The sequence below is a fragment of the Pelophylax lessonae genome, assembly GCF_965119305.1.
Source record: "Pelophylax lessonae genome assembly, chromosome: 3".
Lineage (NCBI taxonomy): Eukaryota > Metazoa > Chordata > Amphibia > Anura > Ranidae > Pelophylax > Pelophylax lessonae.
Window position 1 is genome coordinate 288,953,507 of NC_138770.1, and position 10,327 is coordinate 288,963,833.

At 42.5% G+C, this 10,327-nt stretch overlaps 1 protein-coding gene across 1 annotated transcript; it reads left to right on the plus strand.

Moving 5' to 3' along the window:
* Positions 1-4,656: 4,656 nt before the first annotated feature.
* Positions 4,657-6,597, plus strand: GP5 (glycoprotein V platelet; the record flags this gene model as incomplete). Its single annotated transcript, XM_082252400.1, has 1 exon — positions 4,657-6,597. Exon 1 carries the CDS (start codon positions 4,666-4,668, stop codon positions 6,595-6,597), a length of 1,932 nt encoding a protein of 643 aa, XP_082108526.1. The 5' UTR covers positions 4,657-4,665.
* Positions 6,598-10,327: the final 3,730 nt, after the last annotated feature.

Below are 10,327 nucleotides of genomic sequence, written 5' to 3' on the forward strand. Positions count from 1 at the left end.
AGAGGGAAAAAAAAGAGCAGTTCCATCCATGGAGCCGGGACACTCCGCCGGTATGACACATAAGAAGTAGGCCCAAGATGCACAACATGGGGGAGGGGAAGGGGAGAGTTGCAATGTCTCAAGTTCCAAAGGATCTACAGAACCCCTCCACCCTAGCAGCAGAAGATAAGGCACAGGCAATCAGGGGAAAAACATGGAGGTGTCAGGGTGAGGTGGTCAAGCTCTGGCTTCCAAATGTTCCAACCAGGTAATGGCAGATTCAGGTTCCTCACAGAAGTGTGCTCGGGCATCTCCCTCCACTCTGAGACGGGCTGGGTACAACATGGATTACTTGATATTTTTGATGCGCAGTCTGCGCTTTACCTCCAGATAGTTCTTGCAGCGCTTCTGGACTTCCGCAGAGAAGTCTGGGAAAATGGCCACTTTGTGATTTCCAAGTGGGATGTTCCCCTTAACTCTGGCCAGGCGCAATATGGCATCTCTGTGCCGATAATTCAGGAATTTTGCGATGAAGGTGCGAGGGGGTGCTCCCTGGGGTGGGGGGCGCCCCGAAAGGTGGTGTGCACGTTCCACCACGAAAGTGGGTGAAAAGGATTCTCTGCCATATGCCTGAATGAGTAATTGCTCCAAATAGGATGAAGGGTCTGTGCCTTCGGAACCCTCTGGGAGGCCAAAAAACCACAGGTTACAGCGGCGCAACCTATTTTCCATGTCATCTTGTTTTTGGAGTTTAACCACTTGCCTACTGGGCACTTTAACCCCCTTCCTGCTCAGGCCAATTTTCAGCTTTCAGCGCTCTCACGCTTTGAATGACAATTGCGCGGTCATGCTACACTGTACCCATATGACATTTTTATCATTTTTTTCACACAAATAGAGCTTTCTTTTGGTGGTATTTAATCACCTTTTGGGTTTTTTATTTCTTACAAAAAAAAAATTTTCTCCTTCACTGATGAGGCTGCACTGATGGGCACTGATGAGGTGGCACTTATGAGGTGGCACTTATGGGCACTGATGAGGAGGTACTAATATGCCGCACTGATGAGCACTGATAGGTGGCACTGAGGAGCACTGATAGGCGGCACTGCTGGGCACTGAGAGGTGGCACTGCTGAGCACTGAGAGGTGGCACTGCTGGGCACCGAGAGGCGGCACTGATGGACACTGACGGGTGGCAGCACCATCAGTGCCCACACTCAGTGCCCATAGTGCTGCTAGTCAGTGCCCATCAGTGCCTAGATGAGCAGGCACTGATGGGCACTGACTGGCAGCACTATGGGCACTGATGGGGGGCCCACATTTTATTGTATTTTATTTACCTTTTTTGTAATCCGGGCACTGGTGATCAGTGCCCTGATTATATGTCTCTGTGTCCCCTAATCGCTGTTCAGCTCTGCTCTTCCTCACACGCAGTCTCTGTGTGAGGAAGGAGAGCTGGCGATGAGAGATGATCTCATATGTTTACATATGAGATCATCTCTCATTGCATGGTCCGATCACGTGGTAAATGGCCGCTGTGATTGGCCATTTACCACGATCTGTGATTGGCTGTGTCCAAGGGACACGGCCGACACAGATTTCCCCCCGATGCGCGCTCACGGGAGTGTGCGGGGAGCTTGTCACTGGGAGGCCGTATAAAGACGGCCTCCCGGAAATTAGAGCCCGCGCTGTAGCCGTACTTCGGCTATAGTGCGGGCGGCAACAAGATAAGGTTCACTTGGTGCTGCAGCCTGTCTGAGGAGTTTTACAAGGGAGGGAGGGAGTCTTCCACCTCACTGATCCTGCGTTCAGTTTCAGCAACCCTGTCCCTCAGCTTCTGCATATCCTGCCTCATTAAAGAAATGTCAACCTTTACCTCCTCGATTTTGGATGTCAGCGTGGTCTGGCATGTAGAAATCGCCTCCAAAACCCTGGATGTTGCAGGGCACTCAGCCGTCCCCACCTCCGGAGTCGAGTCGGCGCCATCTTGGATTGAGGCCTCCTCCTGTCGCCGGAATGCAGCCAGTTTTGCAGCGGCCTCAGAGCCTTTCTTTGACGGGGACATGAGGAGGTAAGTGTCGCGGATGTGCGGGAGGTATAGGGAGGATTATCGTGCCCGTAGGGCTGCAGGATCAGCGGTATAGGAGATCGGTCCAGCGGAGCTACACTCACACACGTCCTCTTACATGCTGCGCCAGGCCACGCCCCCCTAATGTTTCATTTTACTCCTTCTACCTTAATGACTGGACTGACATATGGCTATCCACTTAGTCTACTTCAGTGAATGGACTAGCCCTGGAAAAAAAGTCCTTACTTGGTGGTATTTAGTACCAGCGAGGATTAAAGTGGTTCTAAAGGCTGAAGGTTTTTTACCTTCTATGCATGAAGGTAAAAAAACCTGTATGCATCAGCCCACCCCCCTTACAACCTACCTGAGCTCCCTCTCCATCCAGCGATGTCCACAAGAACATCGGCTCCCCGGGGACTCTCCTTCCTCATTGGCTGAGACAGCAGTAGGTGTCATTGGCCATTAGAGAGAGGAGAAGCACAGCCAATAAGTAGAGAGAGGGGGCGGGCTAAGCTACGGCTCTGTGTCTGTATGGACATACAGAACAGTGGGTCAGGAGCCCCCCATTGCAAGCTGCTTTCTCTGGGGGCACTCGACAGGAGGGAGGGGCCAGGAGCACCGATGGGGAACCCGAGAAGAGGAGAAGCTGACAAAACCACTGCACAGAGAGGGTAAGTATAACCTGTTTGTTTATTTTTTTTAATTTTGCCTTTTAATATCACTAAAAAAAAAATAATTTTTCTAACTTACCCCCCACAATGCTTTCAAGGTTGCGTGGATAGAGAACCCATTTGCACATCTGGTGGTCTTGCCCTGCTCTGACAGCCTTCTGGACTGAGCTGTTTAATATGCTATCTATGCTTGCTGGGGTAACCCTTAACGCCTTACCCCACCAAAGCCCTGTTAAATAAATGCCCACCTGTTCTACATACAACACAATTTACACTCTTGTTATACAATACTACTGCATCAAAACAAACCATCGCCTAAGGCGTGGAAAACACCCAATCTTTGTCTTCTTGAGATGAAACCTAGAATAACACAATTCACGATCCACAGCAAAATTGAGGCCACATTACTCAATCCTATTCCTAAACACCTGAAAATATGGCAGCCATAGGTAGGCAATTACCTGCCATGGGCCTATGATCAATCATTTCTGGAATCTTGATTGAACCCCCATGGCACTCTCCACTGTTGACTTGCAATTGATAATTGCTTGATCACTGTATTTACCGGATCCTCTGATCTCCCTCTTCTTTGCCTACTTTTCTTTTACTTCTTTTCCTGAACACTCTCTTGAATTGTATAGTTAAGCTGCTTCATATTCCTGTTACTATTAAGCTTTAAGTGTGAATGTCCTTGTGAACCGGGGTTGTCCATTTGCAAGGTTCTTCTTATGACTTGACCTCTCCAGTTTATATTTTTCTTTGTGGTATTATTGCCCTACACCCACTGTGCATTGTTCATTGTGTTTTGTTTGCATAGCAGCATATGTAAAACGTAATTGTACAATGATGTATCTGGTTCTTTATTCTCAATAAAATCATTGAACAAGAGAACTACAGGCAGATGCTTATCCATCATGCCAAACCATCAGGGAAGTGAATGACTGGCCCAAAATGTATTTTCTTCAGCTGGACAACAACCCTAAACATACAGCAAATTTCATAAAGAGCTATCTTCACCATAAATAAGAGCAAGGAGTCTTGGAAGTGATGGTTTGGCAGCTACAGAACCCTGATCACAACAGGATTTGACGCAGACTACATCAACAGATCTGTGGTTCTCCAAGATGTTTGGAACAACCTACCTGCCGAGTTCCTTGTGTGCGGTAGAAGCAAAACTGGCTTCCACCTACCTTCCAGCCAACATGTACAGTAGTAATAGGTCAGACCACTGAAAATATATATACCGTACCTGGTATGTGGGGGGTTTGGTTGACTTAGTCATCCTGCTGACTTGGGCATTTCAGTGAAAAGATTTCCCAGCCCTGTTCTAATCACTTTGAAGTTTTGGCTGTACACACTCTTCCTGTTACATGATCATAATGGAAGAGTGCAACCCTTTTTTTAATGGCTACTGCAGATGCGCCATCATCGCCACCAAACACTTTACAGCATTCTAAGGGGATACAGGACTCGAAAGGTGGCTGAATTGTCTGACGTCTATCAAAAAACAAATTTTAGTTTTAGGTGGACTGAACCTTTAATATAAGGATGGGCATTCCAGTTCAACACCAAATAGGAATGATGTGCCTCTTATTGTCTATGTATGTTTATCACGTGACATAATTTTTTTCCCTTTAAAAAAAGAGCTCCTCTGTAAAAGCATCTATTTCCAGACCTAGTGTCAGCATCATTATCAGCAGGATACACTCTGCTATGCTTCTACGTACATATTCTGCCTTGAAGAACACGCTCAACTGACATGTAGACTAGACCACAACATATAAAGATCATTTTTTACAGGTAGCTATCCGGTATGTAATTATTTTTTTATATAATGTAACTATTATTGTTTGAAGTCAGCTTTATAATGCTTATGCTTCTGAATATGTAATATGACAGAACTGCTTGTGATCTCTGTTCTTTCTGCTTTTTAGGTTGGCTGCCAATCATGTTTGTGTTCTTAATATTAATTACATCAAGCTTTGTAGCTCTTGATGCTTTTTGCCCAGTCTTGTGTTCTTGCTCAGTAAAGAACTTCATTGCTTGCTCAGGTACTTCAGTTACAGATATTGCTGCATTATCCATACCCAATAATTTTACATATGTTCTTATAAACCGCACTCAGGCTACAGAACTGACCAATACCAGCTTTCAAGAAATGCCTGTTACTTTACGTCTATTTTTCGAAGGCAACAATTTTTCCTTAATAGAATCTGGAGCTTTTCAGAAGTTTGTTTTTTTGAGATCACTGAAGCTGACAAACAATGCTATAAGAAGTCTACCTCCAGGAATATTTCACGGGTTATTTAATCTGGAGCAGTTGTTTCTTGATCAGAATGCATTGTCTGATCTTGACCCATGTATGTTTCAAAACCTGAGAAACCTATCAGACCTTTCATTGAACAGAAATCTGCTTAGAGAACTGCCTGCTGGATTACTAGATCACCTTGTAAAACTTAGGCATTTAAACTTGTCTAGGAATAAATTGGCATCTTTGCCCAAGTATATTTTCAACTCATTGTTCAAACTGAAAACTCTATTTCTTTATAATAATTACCTGGAGGTAATAACACCTGGAATGTTCGATAATCTCACTGAATTGGAAGAGCTGCGTTTGTATGCAAATGAAATTGTAATGATTGACAAAGAAGCATTCTACAATTTACCAAAATTGAATATACTAATGCTTCACAAAAATAAAATAAAAATATTACCTGAGGGACTATTTCTCTATTTGCCTTTGTTAACTAAGCTGACTTTGTTTGAAAACCCTTTATCTGAACTTCCCAATGTGCTTTTTGGCAAAATGGAGAACTTCAACAATTTGTGGCTTTATCACACAAATCTCTTAACAATACCTAATTTTGTTTTTAGTAATCTAACTAATCTGAAGTTACTGATTCTAACTCAAAACCCAAAGCTTCAGAGTCTTCCAAAAGAATCATTCAGTGGTCTGAGTAAACTTGAGGAGCTGTCCTTGCATTCAAATGGATTGACATTTCTTGGTGAGGGCTTGTTCCAGGATCTTCAGCAGCTGCAAATTCTATCTCTATATAACAATGTTTTTGAGGAGCTTCCTGAAAATCTGTTTCGTCCTCTTGTAAATCTTGAAATTGTTTACCTAAACAATAGTAAATTACAGAACCTGCCAGGTACCTTCTTTAAAACCTTGACCAAGCTTAAAAACATTCGTCTTGATGGCAATCCTTGGGCATGTGATTGTAGACTTAAAGATTTCAAGCGCTGGCTTAAAGAGAATGTAAAAATAATACAGAATTCCATCTCAATTTTTTGTGAACATCCTTCAGCACTCAAAGGAAAATCTGCCCTTCATTTCGATGCACCAGTGTGTAGCTATACAACTATAGCAAATGACTATCTCTATGCAGCAACAACATCTTCTGCTCTAGTCAGTGATACACAAAACATAAGCCTGAGCAGTGAGGTGACCCTTACTCCTACTAAACCGCTATCTGATCATTCCCTGCACAGCCCTGCGTCTGTGATCCCAACTCATGTGGAAACAACTCCTTCTATACCATCAAAAGATGATTTATCCATAATTGAGGATCCTACCACTGGTTGGAGTTATGATTCTTCAAGCACATCTTTGCCTAGTCATATGGGAACAGCCAATAAATTCAAAGATGATTTACATACTCGTCTGCTTAGAAAGTTATTTGGATTTTGCCTAACATATGGAAAAATAATCTTTTATCTCATTATGGCTACTGCAGCTCTTCAAGTTCTTCTTATAGTTGTGACATGTTTCATTATGCTGAAAATAAGGAAAATTCATACTTATTTCAGTAGTGCCAAAGATCCTGTGGAGCTACAGCGTATCCTAATACCGATAAGTCCTGATTCTATAAAGAAATAATAACATTCATATTGCTGCATGTTTATATATCTTCATTGTTCCTATTCTTTGTTTTGCACTTCTTAAGCTTTACAAATAATTTTATATTAATTTCATGTTTATACATTATAGCATTTTGTCTTCAGTTTTAATGTTTACCACTTGCCGACCGCCCACTACAGATATACTGCGGTATATTTATATTGTGAAGATGCGCTGGTCAAAAAATATGGGGATTGCTGCACTAAAGTTCCTGAATATCGGGAAAAATAAAAGAAAAATATAAAAGTGCGCTATCCTGTAAACAATGTGATCATAAATCACTGATGTAAAATAGATCTTTCTATAGAGACTCTGAAAAAACACACAGTGGTATCTAGTGTGGAATTGTCCAACCATATGGATGCTGCATAATATAAGTCCCATGCAATAAATTGCGGTTCTGATAAAAAAAAAAAACAACCCTCCATATGAAGGGTTAATAAGCAGTGCGGTCCTGTATTTGCATGTGTTTATGAACTGAAGAGATAATTCTGCCAAAGCCACAGGAGTACAACGGAAATCGCTCACAAGACTTCTCTACACAAACGTGCATGAGCAGTTGAAATATCAATACGGTGTTAATAGGAGGTAGTGCTTGCTTACCAGCTAGCCGTGGGCAAGCGGCATAGTAATCCCGATTATCAATGTAGGAGACCGATGCCTCTATGCTCCTGCTCCTTGATCCAACTCTCCTGGGTTGAAACAGCTGATCCAGAAGGCGGAGCCGGACGGATTTTCAGGACGCAGATACAATCCTCCCCCTCTCACCGCTTCCAGCTGGGATGATCAGCTGTGACACTGACTGACTCAGACGAATGTTGAACATGCAGGAGAAGGAGGAAAACTCCATTCCCAGTTGACGGCTGCCAGAGGGGGAAACGCGTCGGAAGGAGTAGCCAGCATTTGTCACGTTCACACGGTCCGCACTGCAGGCGTCTGTGTCCTCTATCTTTTTACCCAGTTTTTTAAGGATTTTTTACATGTAAGTGCATTTTTTTTTTAATAAACCCATTTTATAATGATAATGCACTATGTAAGTTTTCCTCCTTCTCCTGCATGTTCAACATTCGTCTGAGTCGGTCAGTGTCACTGCTGATCATCCCAGCTGGAAGCGGTGAGAGGGGGAGGATTGTATCTGGGCCTGGAAGCTGGCTGGCTCCACCTTCCGGATCAGCTGTTTCAACCCAGGAGAGTTGGATCAAGGAGCAGGAGCATAGAGGCAACGCGGTCTCCTACATTGATAATCGGGATTACTATGCCGCTTGCCCACGGCTAGCTTGTAAGCGAGCACTACCTCCTGTTAACACCGTATTGATATTTCAACTGCTCATGCCGCTTGTGTTGAGAAGTCTTGTGGATGATTTTCGTTGTACTCCTGTGAATTTGGCAGAATTGTCTCCAGTTCATATACACATGCAAATACAGGACCGCACTGCTTATTAACCCTTCATGTGGAGGTTTTTTTTTTTACTTAGAACTGCAATTTATTGCATGGGACTTATATTATGCAGAATTCATAAGGTTGGACAATTCCACACTCGAGACCACTGTGTGTTTTTTCAGAGTCTCTATTGAGAGATCTATTTTACATCAGTGATATACTGCGGTAGGCTGGCTCGCCTGCATGAACTTCCGCACCTGTACGACGGTTTGTGGGAGCACTCCTGGGGGCGCGCGCCTGCCCCCAATAGTAGGCGGGGAAGCCGATCCGCGGGGCCGGTGGCCACAATTGCCGCCTAGCACCCACAATTGCTCCCCGCTGAGAGAGAATGATGGTCTGCTGTTGTAAACACAGCAGACCGTTGTTCTCTCTGGAATGAACACAGGGGGCCTGTGATCCTCCTATTTGGGATCACTGGTCTCTGTGTTGATTCAACAAGTCCATCTCCTTACAGTTAGTAAACACCACCGAGGCTCACACTTAACCCTTTGATCGCCCCTGAGTTAACCTCTTCCCTGCCAGTGTCATTATTACAGTAACCGTACATATTTTTAGCACTGATTACTGTAGTAATGTCACTGGTCCCCCCCCAAAAGTGTCAAAAATTTGAGTTAGGTGTCCGATCTGTCCGCTGCAATGTCGTAGTCCTGCTAAAAATTGCTGATCGCCCCCATGTAAAAAAAATAAATAAAAATCACATAAATCTTTCCCCTAGTTTGTAGACATGATAGCTTTTGCGCAAACCAATCAAAATACGCTTATTGGGATTTTCTTGTACCAAAAACATGTAACAGAATACAATTTGGCCTAAAAGGATGAAAAAATGTTGTTTTTACATTTTTGGGAGGGGGGGGGGGGGAATGTTGTATAGCAGAAAGTGAATATATATATATATATATATATATATATATATATATATATATATATATATATATTTGTTTTTCCTCAGCACTGTCACTGTGTGAGCAAAGGAAAGCCAATAATCGGCTAACCTGTGACAGCACACATTTACACTGATAACCAGTGCCCTGATTATCAGTGCAGCCTCACCAGAGTTCATTAGTGCCCATCAGTGCTGCCTTATAAATGCAGCCTCATTAGCGCCCATCAGTGCAGCCTCATCAACGCCCATCAGTAAAGAAGAAAAAGTACTTATTTGTAAAAGATAATGTTTTTTTCCAAAAATATTTGGTCTTTTGTCGTTTATTTAGCAAAGAATTTAAAAAAGTGATGATTAAATACAACTAAAAGAGAGCTCTATTTGTGTAAAAAAAAAAAAAATTATAAAATTGTCATTAGGGTACAGTGTTGCATGACCACGCAATGGCCATTCAAAGTGTGACAGCACTGAAAGCTGAAGATTGGCCTGGGTAGGAAGGGGGGTGAAAGTGTTGAAATTTGAGGTGGTTAAAGATTCTGTGGTTGTCATAATTCTGTGTTTCAAAGCCAAGCTGTAAAGCTCTGAACATAGTCGAGGGGTTTTGTGTGTGTGGACATGTTCCTTAAGTTTGTCAACTTGCAGAGCACTATTTTTACCTGATTTTTTTGATGTGGTGAAAGGTTTTGATTTATTCAACACTGTTCCATCTCGGTGGGTCACATTTAGTAATCCTGTGTATTCCTGGAATAGTATATTACATTTCTTGGTAAACATTTTAAATACACATTTTATGAGCTATTAACAGATATATTTAACAGAAAGGAAACGTGAGAGAATGATAGAAGAGCTCAAAATTTTGTATACAGTGGCTTGATGCGTCATTTCCTGACTTTCTTTACTACACATCTAGAAGACTGGCCATACATAATACAATTTTCTTACAATTTTCATTAGATTTACCTTCAACTATGTAGTACAAAGACCTGCCTAATAGGATACAATTGAAAGTGTTGTTTAGTTTTGACCTATGTGGTTTTTGGTAAATCTAACAGAAAATTAAACATGTATGGCCATCTTAAAGCCAGGGAGCAGATTCTTGATCTAGTGCAACCCCTCCCAGGCATGGTTAATATCCAGGAACAAACGCCTCAGGCCTTTCAAATAACTTGAAACCAGACAATGTGAAAGCCTTGACAGTGTTCGTGCTGTTGACTAAAGATATACAGTATCTCATAAAAAGAGAGTACACCCCTCACATTTTTGTAAATCTTTTATATCTTTTCATGTGAAAACACTGAAGAAATGACACTTTGCTACAATGTAAAGTAGTGAGTGTACAGCTTGTACAATAGTGTCAATTTGCTGACCCCTCAAAAAAACTTTACACA